Raw genomic sequence first — 21,586 nt, forward strand, 5'->3', positions numbered from 1 at the left:
CAGGTCAGCGCAACATTGAGGGCCGAAGGGCCTGTACTGTGCTGTAATGTTCCATGTTCCATGTTCTATGTTCTATGTAATGCTCAAATCACATATGATTAATCCTGGAATTCAGATTTCCATAGGGAGATTATGAATACGTCTGTCTTAAACCATGATATTTAGTTAAAATTTAAAGTACCGTTGTTCCTAATGCCACTGCAAAATGGAGTGGAAGACTATTTGCTTTGAACTCTGAATGACAGACCTTTTATTTGCAAAGCAGTGTTGTAATTTAAAAGAAGTGAAAATGTTGATTGTAGGCATTTCTCACGGTGGCACAGTGGTTAGCACTGCTGTCTCACAGCGCCTGAGACCCGGGTTCAATTCCCGACTCAGGCGACTGTGTGGAGTTTGCACGTTCTCCCCATGTCTGCGTGGGTTTCCTCCGGGTGCTCCGGTTTCCTCCCACAGTCCAAAGATGTGTGGGTCAGGTGAATTGGCCATGCTAAATTGCCCATAGTGTTAGGTAAGGGGTAAATGTAGGGGTATGGGTGGGTTGCGCTTCGGCGGGTCGGTGTGTACTTGTTGGGCCGAAAGGCCTGTTTCCACACTGTAAGTAATCTAATCTAATCTAAATCTGTGCTTGACAGAAACGAATGATCTAATTTTCCGTGGATTTAGAATTTAGACTACAAGTCCCTAACTTCTTGGAATTAGCAGAATCTTTAGGCACAATAGTAACAATGTAATAAATTATGAATATGTTAAGTTTTTACTCATCAAAGTCTGCACTTTACAAGATTAGTGTTAGAATAGAAGATCTACAGATGATGCTGTGATGGCTTCACTGGATTTGTGTTGTGTGGCTTCTTAGTGTTTAGTTCTCTTGATCTTTAGTTTATCTCTCTCAGCATTACAGAACAGATTTGAAAATTTTATGTTACTTCTTTGAGTTATATAAAAGTGGAATGCATGCAGATTTAAATTGTCCTTCATATTGGAAAGAGGGGCTAAAATACCTGAATAACTATAACTAGATTTAACTCCAAGGAAATTCGACAAAGAAAGGAAAAAATGTCTGACAACATTTAAGCAAAGAAATAAATGAAATCCACCAGTTGTCAGTGTTATAGCCATGATAGTAATATGGAGAGCATATTATAGTTTGGGACGGAGAAAGAGTATTGTTAGATTTCACATAATGTTGGGTTAAATCTAGTATAAGTGAGATAAAACACTATTGGAGTTAAAGCTTTAATTTTAAGAATAATACCAGATAATAATCTAATTCAAAAATGTTAGAGAGACAAGAAATAAGGAAAGCATTTGGAGCAATGTGATTATTGCCATGAAATCAGAAGTTGTTAAATAAAAGTGAATAACTGAATTGGTCAAATAGGTAGTTGCAACGAAACTTAAAGAAAAACTAAACACTATGAGGGTTAATGTGGAGGTGCCAGTGTTGGACTGTGATGGACAAAGTCAGAAATCACATGACCCCAGATTATAGTCCAACAGATTTATTTGAAATTACAAACTTTGGAGTCCTGCTCCTTCAGTCAGGTGATGAAGGAGCAGTGCTCGGAAAACTTGTGATTTCAGATAGACCTGTTGGGACGATAACCTGTGTTGTGTGATTTCTGAATATGAGGATTGGAAAGAAGATAAAACTGAACATTAAAATGAAGATAAGGAACTCCCAGTAAGCCCTTCACACTTAGTTTTAGCATTCAAACAATAAACTGTCAAATGAATCTCACTAAAATTATCTGCTTGGACTTATGTTTGCTAATTACTGTAAACTGCAATTAGGAATCATAGACCACTTGTTGAATTCATTAAATGGAAGGAGACAATATTATTTAACAAGTACAGGGTGATATTTTTAAACAGATGCCATATTTTAGAAAAGTATGGCTAAGTAGTTTGGATTGTTTTAAAAATCAACATGGATGAGATTTAAATTCTGCACAGAAAAAAATGAAACTCAAATTTGTCCTTAGTAATAGGATAGAATAAACCGGAGATAATTGCCAGCCTGTTTTACACTGCTTGATGTTCGTTCCAGTTGAAATCAACTTTTTCAAATGATGTAGCTGTTGGGTAGGAATGTGTGAAGGCCCTCACTACTTTCTATTGGTCATTGCTTCACCAAATTGAGGCAAAACAATGTTTTTACTCTTGTATTATAATTAAGGTTTAGCTTCACTTGGGCTTTACATTTCTTAATAATGAACAGACCCACATCATGTTTTATAGTTGTTTTGTCTACGTCAAGTCTCTTTTTTGTATATGTCTTAATGTCACTTGAATGATGCAGAAGTATAATATTGGAAAACTGCAGACCTTGATAGAAAGGTCTCCATCCAGATTCATTTAATAAAATTACAAATTTTTTAACCAAATCTGGATGACCAAAGGATTATGAACTTTAATTGGAATGTTATTAATCAGCATTTATAAAAATAAAGTTTCCAGAGTCCCAGTGGACCATAAGGCTGCTTAATCATTAGGAAAGGGATGACTGATGGTGAGTTTAACCTGAGGCTCACCACCCCTCAGGCAAGGGGTGAGGTTGAAAATGTAGGACATTCATGGTGACCTCAGGTGCAGGAACTGAACCAATTACTAACAAGAAACACAAACTTGAAACTTTTTGTCTTGCACTTGTCAGGACTAGAACATAAGAATAAACTTGAGAAAGAAGCACATGTTAGACATCATTAGCAGAGGACCTTGATTAGTTAGGTCATCATTTGCATTAAGATGCAGTAGGAACACTTAGCTGTTGATCTCAGTTCTCAGACCAGGTAGGTTGTTAGATTGGTCGGGGTATTGCAATGCAGCAGAAATTGGCAGTCTGCATTACCTCTTTTTCCAAGTGAAAAGGATGCATTGTATTTATGAATTTTGCTTACAAAAAATAATGTGTTTTAATATATGCAGATTCTAACATATGCAAATACATCGTATTGAGAGTGTGATTGATGATCTTAAATTGGTTTCTGTTGTAATTCTTTGCACAGTCTAGATTAGCTAATGCATGTTGTCCAAAAGCAGAATTACATCTAATGTTAGACATGGTTTTCTGAGGTTTGTAACCATGGGCTGGTTCAGCTCAATCATCCCACTGCCTGCTGCAAATAGTCACTGGAATGTGCTGTTTGATGCAGTTCACCAATCAATAGGATGTATGGTCAACATGCTTGGCATCACACTGGCACTGCAGTTTGTATATAATTAAAATTTAGCTGGAATGACCAATAACCTCTTAGCTGAAAATGTGTTGCTGGTTAAAGCGCAGCAGGTCAGGCAGCATCCAGGGAACAGGAAATTCGACGTTTTGGGCACAAGCCCTTCATCAGGAATGAGGAGAGGGTGCCAGGCAGGCTAAGATAAAAGGTAGGGAGGAGGGACTTGGGGGAGGGGCGATGGAGATGTGATAGGTGGAAGGAGGTCAAGGTGAGGGTGATAGGCCGGAGTGGGGTGGGGGCGGAGAGGTCACGAAGAAAATTGCAGGTTAGGAGGGTGGTGCTGAGTTCGAGGGAATCGATTGAGACAAGGTGGGGGGAGGGGAAATGAGGAAACTGGAGAAATCTGAGTTCATCCCTTGTGGTTGGAGGGTTCCCAGGCGGAAGATGAGGCGCTCTTCCTCCAACCGTCATGTTGTTATGTTCTGGCGGTGGTGGAGTGGGAGGGAGAGTTAAAGTGTTGAGCCACGGGGTGGTTGGGTTGGTTGGTCCGGGCGTCCCAGAGGTGTTCCTGAAGCGTTCCGCAAGTAGGCGGCCCGTCTCCCCAATATAGAGGAGGCCACATCGGGTGCAGCGGATGCAATAGATGATGTGTGTGGAGGTACAGGTGAATTTGTGGTGGATATGGAAGGATCACTTGGGGCCTTGGAGAGAGTTAAGGGAGGAGGTGTGGGCACAAGTTTTGCATTTCCTGCGGTTGCAGGGGAAGGTGCCGGGAGTGGAGGTTGGGTTGGTGGGGGGTGTGGACCTGACGAGGGAGTCACGAAGGGAGTGGTCTTCGTGAGCACCACCCTCCTAACCTGCAATTTTCTTCCTGACCTCTCCGCCCCCACCCCACTCCAGCCTATCATCCTCACCTTGACCTCCTTCCACCTATCACATCTCCATCGCCCCTCCCCCAAGTCCCTCCTCCCTACCTTTTATCTTAGCCTGCTGGACACACTTTCCTCATTCCTGATGAAGGGCTTGTGCCCGAACCGTCGAATTTCCTGTTCCTTGGATGCTGCCTGACCTGCTGCGCTTTAACCAGCAATACATTTTCAGCTCTGATCTCCAGCATCTGCAGACCTCACTTTTTACTCAATAACCTCTTAGCCCTTACATATGTCCTATATCTAGACGAGTTGTTTATGATATTTTAGTCTACTAGGAGAAAGTGAGGACTGCAGATGCTGGAGACCAGAGTTGAATTCACCTGCACCTCCGCTCACATCGTTTACTGTATCCGTTGCACCCGATGTAGAAAGTTTCAGGGAACACCTCTGGGACGCCCGCACCAACCAACCCAACCGCCCCGTGGCTGAACACTTTAACTCCACCTCCCACTTCGCCAAGGGCATGCATGTCCTTGGCCTCCTCCGTTGCCAGGCCCTGGCCATACGATGTCTCATCTTCTGCCTAGAAGCCCTCCAACCACACGGGTTGAATATAGATTTCTCCAGCTTCCTCATTTCCCCTCCTCCCACCTTATCTCAGTCCCAACCCCCGGATTCAGCACCGCCCTCTTGACCTGCAATCTTCTTCCTGACCTCTCCGCCCCCACCTTCTCTCCGGCCTATCACCCTCACCCTCACCTCCTTCCACCTATCGTATTCCCAGTGCCCCCCTCCCCCCAGCCAATTTTTATCTCAGCCCACTTGGCACACCAGCCTCATTCCTGAAGAAAGGCTTATGCCCGAAACGTCGATTCTCCTGCTCCTCGGATGCTGCCTGGCCTGCTGCACTTTTCCAGCACCACACTTTTCAACCCATGTTTTAGACTACAGCAGTTTCAAATAATTTCTGTGCACAACTAAATAAAATTCATCCTGTGCTCAAATTTGTCATTGAAATGGAGTGTTCAAATGAGTTCCTTCTCCTCAGTCTGTTAGCTGATAACTCTGTCCATGGGTTCTACCAAAAACCTGTATTCATTGGTTAATATATACATTGCGATTCCTACAATATCGCAGGGTACAAGACCAATCTTAATGTTAATAGGGCTTTAGTCATTTGCTCACTTTATATTTAGCAGGTTAGGCAGTATCCCAGGAGTAGGAGAATGAACGTTTCGGGCATAAGCCCTTCTTCAGGAAACGTTGGGCTTATGCCCGAAACGTCGATTCTCCTGCTCCTTGGATGCTGCCTGACCTGCTGTGCTTTTCCAATAACACATTTTTCAGCTCTGATCTTCAGCATCTGCAGTCCTCACTTTCACCTTATATTTAGCCAATACTGAGATGGGATTTATCAGAATTCTCCTGCATGATGAAAGCTACCCCAATGAAATCATCACATACTGTATATTGTGCAAGTTATGAAAAGGAATATGGCCATCACTTCGATTTAAGTTCTCAGCTTAATTCAGTAACTCTGGAAGGAAAAGGTGCATCAAAATTTGAACTATAGGTGAAGCTAGCTGTATCCACTGCTACTTTGCAGTAAACCCTTGAATTGCTTTCCATACTAACTGGGTGCTGCCATCAAGCTAAAGAGATATTTTGGTGACCACACAAATGGTCAGTGTGACATCGGTTCAGTATTGGTCTAATTAGAAGTGTGTGTGCTGTACCACCTGCTAACAACTCTTAAGATGGCAGGATTGAGTTTATTTTTGCTGTTCTGTTCACTTAAAGGAAAAAAATATATTTCAGTTTAAAAGTGATGGTTAGAATATTTAATTTTAAATAAAAAGTAAATATAAAAACAATTCAGGTGGTTTACGTGTTTGAGTATCAAGGAAGAAACCTTTTATTTGAAGGGAAATAAATTAAACATATTGTTATGCAACCACATTATTGTGTGAAGTTGAGATTATTTATATTGAAACAATTTTAGTATGATTTGGTGAGTTACCAAGTAAAATACAATTTAAGGTAAGAAGCAAGCAAATGTGACTAATTTGTTGTTTTTAATGTCCTGGTATGCAAATAACTTTGGAATTTACTGTGCTCCTCTAATAGGTAAGAGATGTTCTTTTGTGTGATGATTTGCAATAAAGGTGTCATGAATAATAATACGTTGTATTATTAGTGGTTATCTGGTGTTATGCAAAGAAGATCAGGACTTTAAAAGAAATGCTGAGTTTATGTAGCTCATGTCAATTGGGCACTCAGGAACTTGGGAGTTAGCGAAAAAGCACAGGGATTAACAAAAATGCTGAGGTAAAGGAGGAGTAAGATCTTGAACTATGGGAAATTAGAGATTATAATTTATTTGGAAAGGTTTAAATAATCCTCAGAAGAGTTAAACATTATTTTACAGTATGAATGTGCAAAGGTGGGTATGAATTAATTGAGCAAAAAGAGAATCCAGCTTCTGTTTTGAACCAGTTAGGTATCAAGCATCTGTGATAAAGGCAGAAGAAACCGTGATTCGCTCACGAAGAATAATTATCTAAGAATGACAGAACTCCTACAGTGTGGAAGCATGCCTTTCAGCCCATGAAGTCCACACTGTCCTCCCAAGAGCATCTCATCCAGACCCACCTCCCCCCTACCTTATCCCAGTAACTCTATCTTTACCATGGCTAATCCACCTAGTTTGCACATCCCTGGACACTATGGGCAATTTAGCATGGTCAGTTCACCTAACCTGTAAATCTTTGGACTGTGGGAGGAAGCCAGAGCACTGACAGGAAACCCACACAGACACTGGGAGAATGAATAACATATATTCAGATTTGGAATCAGATGGAATGTGTAATTACTGAAAAAAGGAATCATCGCAAATGTTGCAGAAGGCATTAAACCTTTTTACATGCTTATGAATCAGATAGGATAATAACTCGTGGAATGTGTAGTTTTTACAAGGAATAAGTGAGCGAGGGTAGGAGATAGAGTAAAGGAAAACACAAGTATAAATTGGTATTGAACATTATGGATGTCGTTTGTTTTAGTGTGTTAGTAAGAATCAGAAAGGTATGGATTATATCAGTAATTTGCCAAATTTCTCTTGGTAATGTTTGTATCCTTGTCTGAATGTTTTCTTTAAAGAGACTTAAACTTAATTTGATATACTGATCATCATTCCAAGGTATTGGGATCAGAAAGAAATAAGCCTTCTCCACACACACGTATCGATACCCTTAAGCTTTAAATATGATTAAGGAGAAACCAATAAATGCAACATAATATTGGGATTCCATTGTAATTGTGCAGTTATGGTGAGTCGACATCTGTCGCAAACATATGGAGTGACTAATATTGAAACTGCATGGCACTGTAGAAGAGTCCAGAACATGTTTAGTTAAGATGGTCGGTTTAAGAAGACATTTTAGATAAAAAAGGCATTCTTCTGAGAGAAAATGATTTCATAATAATTGGAAAGTAAGGATGGAGTTGGACATATGAGAAAAGAGCTTGGGGCTGTGGAAAATGCTAAAGAGGGATTGTAAAGAATTGACGAAAAGATATTAATTTAAGTACATCTTTGCGCATACATTTAATCGAATACACACGGTGAATTAATGAAGTGCTACTAAACTATGTAAAGTATCAAATGCTAAAGCATTTTCATTCACAAAATTGGGCCCATAAGATTGTTATTTTTCAATAATTATGACATGTTCAAGCAAGGGAGAAGCTAAATTATGTCCTGTCTATTTAAGGTTTTCTGTAAGAAAGAATATCTAAATGGTCGAGGTCAAAAATGAAAAAGTAAAGTCATCTTTGCCCTGCTGGACCGTAAGGCTGTTCTCTCATTAGAGAGAAACGAGTGGTGGTTATTTTCGCCTGAGAGTCACAGTGCCTCAGGCGAGGGGAGAAGTTGAGAAGAGTGCTTCATGGCAACCTCAGCTGGTGTGGGAATTGAACTGACACTGTTAGCAACACACTGCATTGCAAACCAGCTGTTCAGTTAACTGAGCATACTAACTCCCGACAGGTCAAAAATAAAGTCATGTGTTTACGGCTTTATAGCTGTTTACATGGCCCAAGCTAATACAAACTCTGATAAACAAGTCTGAAAATGCTTCAAGGCAAAAGATATTTTACTTAAGGATATAGCAGGTTTAGTTTTCTAACTTAAGATATGTAACCAACCTTTGTATATTAGTTTTGCATAGTTATTTAGAGTTCTGTACATTTTACTGTAACATTCTAGTTTTAACACACTTTAGTACAGTATTAAGGTATATCTTAAATGCTGTTTATTTCTTTTGGAGAACACAAGCCAGCATGATCTTTTGAAAGTAATTTTAGTTAATTTGATTCAGGCATCAACAGTTTTTATGGACTCACATAAGATTCATTTAGTTAAAAGATAAGGATAGACCAGAAGATTGTAAGAAATAGGAACAGGAGTAGGCCGTTCAGCCCTCAAATGTGCTTTATCATTCATGGCTGATCTGATATTCCACATGTCTACTTTCTCTGTAACCCTTGATTCCTCGACTGATTGAGAATCAATTTATCTCAGCCTTTAATGTACACAAGAACTCTGCCCCCACAGCTCTGAGGCAAGGAGTTCCAAAGACACTCAACCTTCTATGAGAGGAAATTCCTCTTCATTTCAGTATTAAATTGACTCCATTTTTCTGAGACCTCTGATCCTGGACTTTCCCATGTGGAGAAACAGCCTCTCAGCATTAACCCTGTTAAGTCCTTTAAGAAACCTGTATGATACAATGAGATCACCTCTCATTCTTTTATGCTCATTTAAAAATTACACAAAGCCAGGTTATAGTTCAACCTGGTGTTGCGTGATTTTTCACTTTGTCCAACCCATCCAACATTGGGAACTCCACATAATCTTCTAAACTCCATTAAGTAGAGTCCCAACCTGTTTGGCCTTTGCTCACAAGGCGATCCTTCCATAGCAGGGATCATCCTAGTGAACCTTCTATGAACTGCCTCCAATGAAATGATACCTTCCCTCAAATAATGGGACCAAACTGCTCACAATATTCCAGACATGGTCTCAGCAGCACTGTGTGTAGTTGCAGTAAGACTTCCCCCTCTCTTATTCTCCAAACCCCCTCGAAATAAGGGACACCAGTCCATGAGTCCTCCTGATTACCTGCTGCACCTGTGTGCTAGCTAGCTTTACTTCACTAACAGATGATCAAATTATTCTGCTGCTACTTTATTGTTCTGGTAGAGATCTATGAAATTAATAGCTCAGAGGGACAAGCTGTCTTACAAGGGATCTGATTAACACTTCAAGAAACACATCAGAGCCAGTAGACCTTTCAGTTTGGCTCTCTCCCAAAGCAAACATAGACTATAATTGTCATTGAACCACAAAATCTTAGAGTTTCAGTCAATATGTCCTGTTGATCATTGGCAGCAGGCAGCATACCAGTTCTGCTCAACCAGTCCATGCTTACAAGCCTCAGAGATGATGTCCAACATTAGATGTAATTTTGCTATTTGACAGTGCTTAGAAATAAACTGGACTGTGCTAAGAATTAGGCAAAAGTGAGGACTGCAGATGCTGGAGATTTGAGTGGAGAGTGTGGTGCTGGAAAAACACAGCAGGTCAGGCAGCATCTGAGGAGCAGGAGAATCGACGTTTTGGGCAAAAGCCCTTCATTAGGAATGTGCTAATAATTACATCAGCAACCAAGTTAAGGACATCAGGCAGGCTTATATTGGACTTACGCAAGCCAGGAACTGCATATATTAGCCACAGGTCTAGATAAACTGCACTGTGAATAGTTCTGATTTTTCGCAAAACAGAAAAGTACTCACTGGAAAAGCAATGCATACATTAATTACAATTTAGTTCTCATTGAAATTTGAAATATCCCAGTCAAATTCCATTGCAAAGTCTAAAATAAATGCAAAAAAAAGTAGAGTTATGGGAATCAATATTTATGTTCAAAAATATGTTTTCTTAAAAAGGAAACACAAAACATTATGCTTCTTATGGTTTAATGTTCTGATAGAATCAGTTTATAATCAGGTGGTATGTTGTGAAGCAATTATCCACTTTTACCATTGTAGTTTTAGAGGAATTACTATTATAAGTACAAGGAGCATCTAATTCTATTTTAAATTTTCTAACTTTAGAGGGCAGTGACTTTTATTACATCGACTGAAACTTATGTGAACACCTGTTTCAGATAATGAAGCATAGAAACATTCTGTGTGATAGATTTGTCTTTGTAAAAGTACTTATATTATTTCCGGTTAAATTCTTACATTTTGTGGTAAACTTAATATTCCTCTGTCAGAATTTTACCAGTAATGTTAATAATTTTGCAAGGAGAAAACTATTGGCTTAATATTAATTGAGTGAATAATTGCATGACAGAAAGAAAAGAATCAAATCTCGCTTTAACCTCATGAATTGTCAGATGTTCATCTTTGTTTAAAAAAAAACTGTTAGCTTGGTCAACAAATGTATTGGATTAGGGAAATGTCAATTAATGTGACTCTGTCCTGAAACCCTCTTCAGGCTGTTCATCTAATTTGAAATAACTGTGACCACCTCTCAATGAGTTTAATGAAATGCCAAACCTTGTGTAACTGGGCTACAATTTAGCAGATTTAAGTGTAACAGCAGCATATTTAGATAGACTTGCATTTGAGCATTTTTAGGCATATTTGAATATGTTTGATGTGCATTAGTCCATGTGTTTAATTAAGGAATACTTAATAGATAAAGTTGTTAAACAAATTTCAGCTGTTTCATATGATGCAGCATGCCATAGGAACAATTTATCTTGCTGGCAGGAATTCCTCATTTTACTGCTGGAATCTGTGCATTCTGATGTGTATTTCTGTTTATTGTTGTTCAGAACTTGTTGTTCATGTGCATCTGTTTGCTTTAATTTAGAATTCTAAATATCAGATTAAAAGTTGTTCTTGTTTCAAACTAAATGCTTGAAAGGTTCTGCAAAATCATTCATCTCAAAAGAACATATCTTGTTTCAATGAAAATAATTTTGGCCACGGACGAGATGGACTGAAGGATGTCAAGAACTACAGCCAACCAGGAGTGTTTCCTCAAAACAGTGCATGCAAGCTTTAAGCAATGCTAGCATATAACAATACAACTCCGCACAGCAATCATGTTAATGAGCAGGTGAAATACAATTGGTATTATATTGAATGCGTATGAATTGCACATTGAGATTCCCTTGCCCATTTTATGAATCCTCCCTTCTTAAGTTCTCTTAAATGACCACTATTTTGTCTTGCTTGGCATAGAGTCCTAACAATCAAATCTAAAGCTGTTTGTCTCTGCCACACATCAAAATTTTCATCTACACAGATATTAAGTTATTTTCACATTATGGGCCAAATGCCCTGTTGGTCACATCTATTTATTGCTTTCATTTTTAACCTTCCTTCATAACTGTCACCTTCTACGCTAACCACACTTGCTGTGGAAGCTATATTCTATACCTGGCTAAGTTGGTTGACTATTATACTCTACACAATATTACATTTGTATCTAGATTAACCCACAAGCCAAGGTCCTGATGATATTATGACTCTAGCAGGATCAATGGTGTGTAGTTTATTGCTTGTAAACTTGTAAAACTTCACATTAAGCAGGGCATTCCCTGCAGGATAAATGAAGTGTCTTCCTCTAGGGAAGGAATGTAATCTGTGTGGGACCTACTGATAGTATAGTTCGGATAGTTTCATTAGTTTAGTTCAGAGACTTTTATGGCGATGAGTTACTGAGTGCACCAGGCACCTATTTTTATGCTCTTCTTTTAGTCATTTGATGGACGAGGGCTTCACTGCTGGACCATCATTTATTGCGTGTCCTTAGTTGCCCTTGAGTAGTTGATAGTGAGCTGCTCCCTTGACCACTGCAATCCAGGTGCTACTAAATAACATAGATGGGTCCAGAAAAAGAGCCATACTGGATTTAAAATGTTAATTCTTTCTCCCTCTCCGCAGATGATGATAGACCTGCTGAGTTTCTCCAGTGTTCTCTGTTTCAGATTTCCAGTATCCGCTGTATTTGGCCTTATATAGTTGGGTCAAGGCTTGGACGCTTTTGTTTTTGCCATTTTGGTATGTCTGTAACAAATATTTTGTGCAATATAGCTCCATTTATTAATTTTAAGTGTTCTGTTAGGGATTCTGTTTCAAATTTTTCATAATCTACTCAGACAGTGATGAGAACCCAAGATTTCCTGAATGAAACTCTGATATTCTTTGACAAGCATAATTGGGGCTGCAACTAAATGTTGGTGCGAAAGCTTCCTTTGGTGTTCGGTGACAGATAAAGAATCTTCCTAGCAAAGTTCATATTTGCTATTCTGCACTTAAAATTTTGTTTCTATATATTGCCATTTGCACTGTTTAAAAGTTAATTACGTTCAGGATTGTTATCTATCTTCTTGCATTAGAGTGCAAACATTATAGTCCATGGATTATACCACTTTCAATTTGTAAAGTATCAAATTGCTCAAGTTGAAGATCATTTTCTTTCCTTTAATAGGTTCCTGGTGATTTAAGTCAAACCTCTGAGGATCAAAGTTTATCAGATTTTGAAATGTAAGTTGCCTTTTGCTTGACATAATTCTTATAACTCTTTCTCATTGAAACACTTGAATTTTATTTTGTCACCTCAGCCATCAATACTAGCTTTGTTTCAGGATCTATTTGAGTGTTCCTGTGGCGAAGAAAGATCACATGTTGATAGATGGATTATCTTTTATTCACAAATAATTTCATAAAAGCATAGTATCTGTACAGTGTGGAAGCAGGCCATTTGGCCCAACACATCACACTGATATTCTGAAGAGTAATCCACCTAAATCCATTCCCCTACCCTATTACTCTGCATTTCCCCTGACTAATGCACCTAAACTACACATCCCACTATGGGCAATTTAGCATGGCCAATTCACCTAATCTGCATATATTTGGACTGTGGGAGGAAACCAGAGTGCCTGGAGGAAATCCATGCAGATATGGAGAGAATGTGGAAACTCCACACAGTCACCTGAGGCTGGAATTGAACCTGGGTTTCTGGTGCTGTGAGGCAGCAATGCTAACCACTGTGCCACCCCAAAGTCTCAGGTCTGTAAACCAAAATGTATCCCACTGACATTTTGGGCCTCACTGTGTCAAAGATCTGCCACTATTTAGAATGAGAAAGGTTTCAAATCAATAAACTGATCACTCCGGATTTCTGAAGAACAGTAGTTTCCTAGGACAGCAAAGTTTTAGTCGTAAGATGAAAGTAGTGGTAGTCTGAGAAAGGAAGTTATTTTGAGGAAGAACAATAGTGTGATTTGTGATGAGTCAAATAAGTCAGGGAGCTGGGGCAGTCCTTCCTGTGATTCAATAAGATGTGAAATTGGAACTGACAGTTTGGAGACGCAAGAAGTGGATCAAAGATTTACCTTTTGTTCTTAAAGATATCATTACAGACTTAGTTGCATCCTACTGATTTGATTGTGTTAGGTTCTGTGGACCAGAAAGACCAAAAGGTATGACATTAATGCTAACATTTTATGTGGAGCTGGTGGTTTTGTCTCACTCCCCCTACTCTTCAACCCCAACCCCAATCTGAAAAGTCAAGAGTAAGCATGCATGACTAAGTCTTCCTGCAGCTATACTACTTCATCAGGCATTACGATGGGACCTCCACCCCATCTGTGAAGAGCTGGGCTTTTAAATGACCAAGCATTCTCTTGATCTAGAGGTGCCACTGGGAGCGATGGCCAATGCTGAAAAAGCAGGAACTCCCTAAAAAAGGATGCTGCAGAGCTGGACTTTACAGCAAGTCTGCAGTCTCCTCAGGCTAGTATAGCATTTATTGCCCAGAGGGCAGTTAAGAGTCAACCACATTGCTTTGGCTTTGGAGTCGCATATAGGCCAGACAATGTAAAGATATAAGATGTACTTTCCTAAAGGACATTAGTGAACCGTTTGGGTTTTTTCTGACAATTGACAATGGTTTCATGGTCATCATTAGACTCTTAATTCCAAACTTTTTTTTGAATTCAAACTCCATCATCTGCCATAGTGGGGTTTGAACCTGGGTCTCCAGAATATTAGCTGCGTTTCTGAGTGAATAATCTAGTGATAATACCACTAGGCCAATACAATCTGTTAGGACGGGGCTACTGTCCCGTGTTCGTTTGAAGGAGAGAGACACTGGATCTGATTCAAAATATAAGCTGGTTTAATGAGAGAGCCGTACACAGAACATACAGTGAGATATTTACTCTTCACTGGAGAAGGTGCGTTCTGATCTATTGTTCTCTTTGTCTAGCTTTTAGCCCCTCACATCCCAGTGCTACATCCTTATTTGGTAAGAAGCGGTATTCTCTAATAGTATTGGTTCCAGAAGAGATAAGATTCGGTTACCTCAGTATTAGCTACGTGCAATCTAACACGGTTTCAATGTCCTGTTATCTGTTCACCCTCCCTGTGGCCCCATTATGCCAGCAGTGTTTCAGTCTGTTCTTAGTGTAACATAATGGCTTACTGTTGTCTAGTGAAGCTAACAGTTTCCAGACTTGCTAGTACTACCTTACGTGAGCACTACCTAACAATAAAGTTTCTGAACACAACCTACCCTTAATAATGCTTCCTAACACTTCCCATACTTGACTATTTAAGAGCCTTAATTGGGCTTCACTGCCCCTCCCCAGCTGCAAGTTTAATCATTAGGTAGTGAGTAGGTGTTAGTTGCAAGTTGCTGTAACGGTGCCCAATTTTATGTCCCCTGCCAAATAACCCCCAAGAACACCATAGGAATACATCCAATATCTTTAGCGTCTTGCTTTTATTAAGTAATATTATTAAATAATGCTAAACAAATAAAGGACTGCAGATGCCTGAAATCCAAAACAAAATACTGGAATTGCTGGAGAAATGAAGCATATCTGGCGGTATCTACAGAGAGAGAGCAGAGTTAACGTTTTGGGTCCGCTCTGAAGAAAGGTCGCTGGACCCAAAACTTTAACTCTGTTTCCTCTCCACAGATGCTGCCTGACCTACTGAGATCTCCAGAAATTCCTATTTTTGTTTATGAAATAATGCACCTGATGCAGCCAAGAGGAGATCCATAAATAATCACTAGGTTTCCAGAGTTTTGTTTTGCCATTTACATCCCTGCATTAACCATTTTAAAGAGATTTATGGCAATCTGATAACGTAGCTACTGTTCCTTTGAATAGTGTGAATCACTATTCTTAGACCGTAAGACATAGGAGTGGGAGTAAGGCCATTTGGCCCATCGAGTCCACTCTGCCATTCAATCATGGCTGATGGGCATTTCAACTCCACTTACACGCATTCTCCCCGTAGCCCTTAATTCCTTGTGACATCAAGAATTTATCAATCTCTTCATTGAAGACATTTAGCGTCCCAGCCTCCACTGCACTCTGCGGCAATGAATTCCACAGGCCCACCACTCTCTGGCTGAAGAAATGTCTCCGCATTTCTGTTCTGAATTTACTCCCTCTAATTCTAAGGCTGCGTCCACGGGGTCCTAGTCTCCTCGTCTAACAGAAACAATTTCCTAGCGTCCACCCTTTCCAAGCCATGTATTATTTTGTAAGTTTCTATTAAGTCTCCCCTCAATCTTCTAAACTCCAATGAATACAATTCCAGGATCCTCAGCCGTTCCTCGTATGTTAGACCTACCATTCCAGGGATCATTCTTGTTACAGTACAAACTGATTTTGGATGTGCATTTATGTGAGCATTTTGTAATTTGGCAATATTGTCTGACTCAGCACACTGACACCAAACCCTCTAATATCTACCCATAAAACCATATTTCATAAATGTACCATTACTTAATTTGTGTATGATGCAGAAAATGATGCAAGTGGTATTTTGGTGCATCTTTATTTCACAGGGGAATGCAGACCTTATTTCAAACCTAGCAGGATGGATACTGTTGCTACTTATTCCTCAATATTTTTTAAATTAACAGTATAATCCAGATCTGGCAAATGTGCATCATATGATAATAAATAGCATTCTAAGTGATATTTTATGATCTGTATCAGTGACACTATAATTTCTTATGAGTACGAAAGTGACTTTGTGTTATGTAATGTGTTTAATTTTGATTTCCACATTGGTGATCAATTACTCAAGCTTAGTATTGTTTTTGCCTTCTGGACTTCAATTATTTTAGGTAATTGCTGCCAATTTACTAGCTTGTCAAATTAAATAACTCAAGGTTTCATATTTTAATTTTGAAATCTGCTGGAAATCTTTTCATCAGGTGTAGTATTTGTCACATTTTAATTGAATTCATTTTGGTGGAAGATAATCTTGGCCAAATCTCCAGTTTGTTGATCTCTATTCTCTGCATTTACTTATTGTTGTTGGTAATTTCCTATCTTTAACACTTATGCATTTTGTACTATTCATTTTGTATTTCCATTTGCACAAATAGGTGTTTCGACTTGCCACTGCTTTTATTATTTGATCGACTGCTTGTGTGAATCTTATTCCTTTATCTATTTTTCATCTTTGAGCTCAAATTCATATGGGCTGTTGCAGTTTACACTAGGCAGCAACACACCTAAGCATAAATCATAACCTTTTAGCCTACATTACTATTTCTAAATTCTTCGCGTAGCATGTTAAAAATAAAATTGAGTTTTCACTTCCTCGGCAGCAAGTATCTTGGTTTTGATAGCATTCTTTTTCTTAGCAGAAGTTAAATTCTATTATTAATATTCAAAAGACTTTTGTATCTTTGAGAAGTAATAAATTAATTCACAAATCCATTAGCAGAATACTTTTGACTAATTAAACAGTCGTACTTAACCTGCAAATCTTTTCTCTCTTCCCACCCCCCACCCCTATTGGATTGTCTATAAATTAGTTTGCAACAAATGCACATTTGCCACCTTATAAAATGTTGTATTATTCTAATTTTTTATCAGTTCTTGTTACTGGCCAAACTCATTAGTCTGTCTGTAATGATCACGTGAGTGTGTGTTCCATTTGCATTCCAGCTCTCTTTGTATCTCATCTGTTATAAAGCTTTGATTTGAACCCCATTGTACTGATTCTCAGTTGCAGCTCTTTCTGATTCAGCTCAGCACTTCAAATCCTGTCAGAAGTCCATTTTGCATCTTGTATTCGCATCCTTTCATATTGAAAATCTTTATTCATGGCACTTGTCATATATCTCTTCATTTGCATTGCAATTGCTTCGATGGCTTGTGACTCATGAAATTTCATTACAAGAGCTTGATTATATTGTGTTGAGTTACATTAGTGTGTGCAATTTTCACTAATTTTCATTTTATTGGTCTTTTGATCCAATGTATTTCCCTTACAATTTAGCGTTCTTGCAAAATCACTGCACTGCATCACTTCTCATGATACTAGACACTAGCTCAAGTACATTGCATAATTTTTCAGCATATTGAATTGTATTCAATTCATCCAATTACATTGCTTTTCTCATTATATTTAGTTTTGTCTCCAGTTCTATTGCACCACATCATTTTTCATCCTAATAGGTTACTGCAATTCAATTGGGTTGTATTCATCACTTTGTATTGGGTTGCATTGCAGCACTATTTATGGAGTTGCATTAACATTAATGCATTGTTTCAATGTTCATATTCCAATCCACATGCAGTGTATCCACTTCTCAGAATATCTAGCTGGTTCAGTGCTCATTGTTTCTTACTTATTGTATTGTTTCAAATTCTTTTAAATTTGAGGGAAAATTCCTTCAATTTTACTTTTGTGTTACTTTGATTGGTCCTCGAACCATTGAATGGAGTGGAGAGAAAGGGCAAAATATTGCAAGACTGTGGGTACCTGGATTGTCACTGCAGCTCTGGATTTTGCACTTGTAATGATGACATACCTATCAGCATTTTCTACCCTGTGGAACAACAGCAACTTCTGGTCCTACATGTCTGTTAAAAGTGAACATCTAGTCAGTTGCCGTCATAAATTATCTACACCTCCGTAGAAGTCTCTGCTGAATGGCAATCTTTAAATATCAGTGAACTGACAGCAGCTTGCTTCCTTTTAGGCTGCAATACGGCTGCTATAATTCCCCCAAAATATAACTATTTAATGTGGTAAAACATGGTTTTACTGGGATGCTAAGTGCTAACTGTAGCCAAGCAATCCTCCCAGCTCTGGAATAATAATTGTATACTATCAACGGTAGCAGATACATGGGAACTCCATCAACTGCAAATTTCCCTCCAGGCCACAGACCTAAATGGATTTGGAAATGCATTGCCATTCTTTCCCTTACCCTGGGTCAAATTCCTGGAGTTCGCATTCTGCCACTTCTGTGTGTGTACCAACCTCCCCAAGGACTGAGTGAATGCAGCTCACCACCACCTTTTCAAGAGTAACCATGGATGGGCAACAAGCACTCCCTGGTGTTGCAATGGTTGGGACTGCCCTCAGTGCTGTGGAGCATTCCAAGTAGTTGGACCATTATGTACCACCTGTCCTTCGTGGAGAAATTTGCAAAGGAAAACACCTTTGACCACTAGTCCATCAGGAAGTGGTCAGTCTGTAGCATTCTTGAGACCCTGTGGGGAGAAAGGATGAATCTTGTTGGGTTGTACCCAAAGTCACTTAGCAGAATGTTTCATTCCTCGAAGCAGCAATTACACATTGCCTGGAATTGAAACCATTTTGACAAAACCATGATGAGCTGTGGTTGAAAATATTACAACAATGTACTTGAGTTTACAACTGAAAAGCTGTACAACAATTTTTATTTATATAATACTTAAGCTTTAGCTGAATTAAATGAATGTTAACTGAAGTATTATCACAGAGTTGTTTTCCATTAACAGTGGGAAGATGTCTATTATTCAGCATGACGGTTAATATCCATACTAAAGGATGTAGCTGCTTTTCAAATTCATTTCCATTCCTGCTGTGACAGAAGGACAACCCATCACATTCTGGAATTTGATTACAATGCTGACTTCATCTACCTCGGCTATCTTTCTCAGCAGGGTTAGGTTTTCTGTCAATCGCAGAAATCCTCCTTGCAATGAGTACTGTGCTGAACATATTTGGAAACAATGGATGCACTTAAGACAACCAAAAAATTGCATAGTTGGCATGTCATCAGGCAGTGTTTCACTTCAGAAACCATGAATATGTCATGCCTGCAAGCTGCTTTAAATGAAATGTTATGAGAAACAAACAGCAATTTCTACACAAGCGCACTTATTTTGTTTCAAATGAATGTGTGAACTATTAAAATTGGCCCACCTTTGTGAACTGTAAGATCTCCTGATGTTTGTATTCATTCATTGATTCCATACAAATCTTTAAATTCAAGTGATGTGGATTCCTTATGCTTTAGCATTATTAGCACTCTTTAGGCCTCTGACTTTTTTGCATTTTCACAGAATGTTTCATTGTCAACTGTGCAATGTGCAGCATTTTTATTACTTGCTGAAAATGTTAAGTTAGAAATTTTTTAAGCAGATTAGTTTAGAAATGAAGTGCGAAAAGCTTCATTGAGGCTGATCCAGCTTGCCAGCTGTCATGTTACATATCTTGGACATATTATTTAGAGGCTCTCTTCAATTGCTCTAAATGAATTACATCTCTAGATTATTTTGTCTGTAATTTTGGTTTGTAAACTTTGCACTTTCCTTTGAAATTTACTGTGGATCTCTTTGTTTGTGTTAGGGCTCACTGTGCATTGATAAATGTTTGGATTCCAACGGTATTTCTACGTGGACGAGCTGCTAATGCATTTCATGTTTACCAGGTATGAGTCAAAGTTTCATGCAATAAAATGTTGTATCTTTACTGTGTGTGTTGGTCAAACTGTCAAAATCTGCACCTGACTTTCGTAATGCCACATTTACACACTGCCAGTCTTCTAATCCCACAGGCCACCCACCTTAAACAAAATCGTCTGAATTAGCTGAAGTAGTTACATGCATTTTAATGGCTGTAAGATAAACAGTTTTTTTCATTTGGTTTCTGCTTCCACAGACCATATGTAATTTCCTTTGCATATGTTCTGGTGGGAAAGCTTTTTTGAAAGGACTTCCTGCAATCAGGAAAAAGATAGCAAGTATTTATTGATATTGACATCTCCTCCACCACCCTTGATTTGCTGCTGTCCACTTGCCATTCTAGCTTCAGGAATCCAGGAAACAATGTGACATCTGGAGTTTGTTTATCTTTTTCTAGCTAATGTCTCCAATTTTACAGAAACAATTCTGTTTCTTTTCCATAGCTCTTAATTGTAAACACATTGGAACATTTTAATGTGTTGTGCTTTGGTGCTGAGTGAAGGTTTTGCTATTATCTATATAATTTTGCTCATAGCATTTTTTAGACCTTGACTCATGTTCACCTACCATATCTTCAGTTTCTGCGAAGCTATTTCATCACTGTGAAGTTGTTCAGTAATTTAGAGCTCAGAGACATGAGTGACACTTTCTGGGCTTCGTCCAATATATTGGTGCTGAAAATCATAAAATTATATAAACTTTGATACAGAAACATGTTATTCAGCCCATCTTATCATTGATGGTGCTGACTATTGGACCTCTGTGTATGAATCTAATTTCTCAATACCTTTATCAAATTATTCCTCTAACATTTATCTAATGTTTGCTGCTTTTCAACATTGTTGTTCCCTGGATATTTGTGAGTGAATTGTATATTTTTGTTAAATGTGAACTTAGCATAAATCCTCATTGACGATATCTTAATGAGCCAACAATCCTCACTGTCCGCTACAATAACTAGGACAGTAGGTGATTTCTTATCTCACTTCAGACTAGCAGAAAGTGTACACATAAGATTGTTTCTTGGGTGAATAGCACTGAACTAGTCTGTTCCAAATATAATTGGCTAATATTCTCATGTGGTCTCGCCTGTGGTATACAGAAAACTGAAATTAGTTGGTAGCCAGTTCACATAATTGGACTGAATGATCAATAAATGCACACATATCTTCAGACAATTCTATCTCTGTAAATAGGTATTTCTGCTAATTTTACTTTTAGATTTGGTTTTGTTATTTTAGTTACTTTCTTAGGTGATAGTGAGGACTGCAGATGTTGGAGAGTCAGAGTAGATAGAGTGTGGCGCTGGAAAACACACAGTAGGTCAGGCAGCATCTGACAAGCAGGAGAATCAACATTTCAAGTAGGATCCTTCATCTGGATGAAGTTCCTGCCCAAAACCTCGATTCTCCTGCTCCTCAGATGCTGCCTGACCTGCTGCGCTTTTTCCAGCACCACACTTTATCTTGCCCAGTTCCTTTTTTAAAAGTTAAATGTCTGTTAGCAGTTCTTAATCATTAATTACTGATTCTCATCTTTCTTGAGGGGAGACACCTTCTGTGTTCTGACAGGGTGCACACAATCCCATTGGCCATCTTTTAAAATAGATTTTTTTTGTGCATGTTTGCTTTTTCATAGAATAGAAATTTTGGTGTTTACAGTATTGTTGGTT

The 21,586-nt window shown here is 38.7% G+C and overlaps 1 protein-coding gene across 2 annotated transcripts in view; it reads left to right on the plus strand.

The window, feature by feature from the left end:
- The window catches only part of snx29 (sorting nexin 29), a 508,092-nt gene that overhangs the window by 343,275 nt on the left and 143,231 nt on the right, over nt 1-21,586 (plus strand). For both annotated transcript variants that reach the window (XM_060840443.1, XM_060840444.1), the window contains 2 exons: nt 12,621-12,676; nt 19,799-19,880. In XM_060840443.1, the coding sequence (XP_060696426.1) occupies nt 12,621-12,676; nt 19,799-19,880 (138 nt within the window). The remainder of the gene's footprint in view (nt 1-12,620; nt 12,677-19,798; nt 19,881-21,586) is intronic.

The sequence above is a fragment of the Hemiscyllium ocellatum genome, chromosome 20, assembly GCF_020745735.1.
Source record: "Hemiscyllium ocellatum isolate sHemOce1 chromosome 20, sHemOce1.pat.X.cur, whole genome shotgun sequence".
NCBI classification, from domain to species: Eukaryota; Metazoa; Chordata; class Chondrichthyes; order Orectolobiformes; family Hemiscylliidae; genus Hemiscyllium; species Hemiscyllium ocellatum.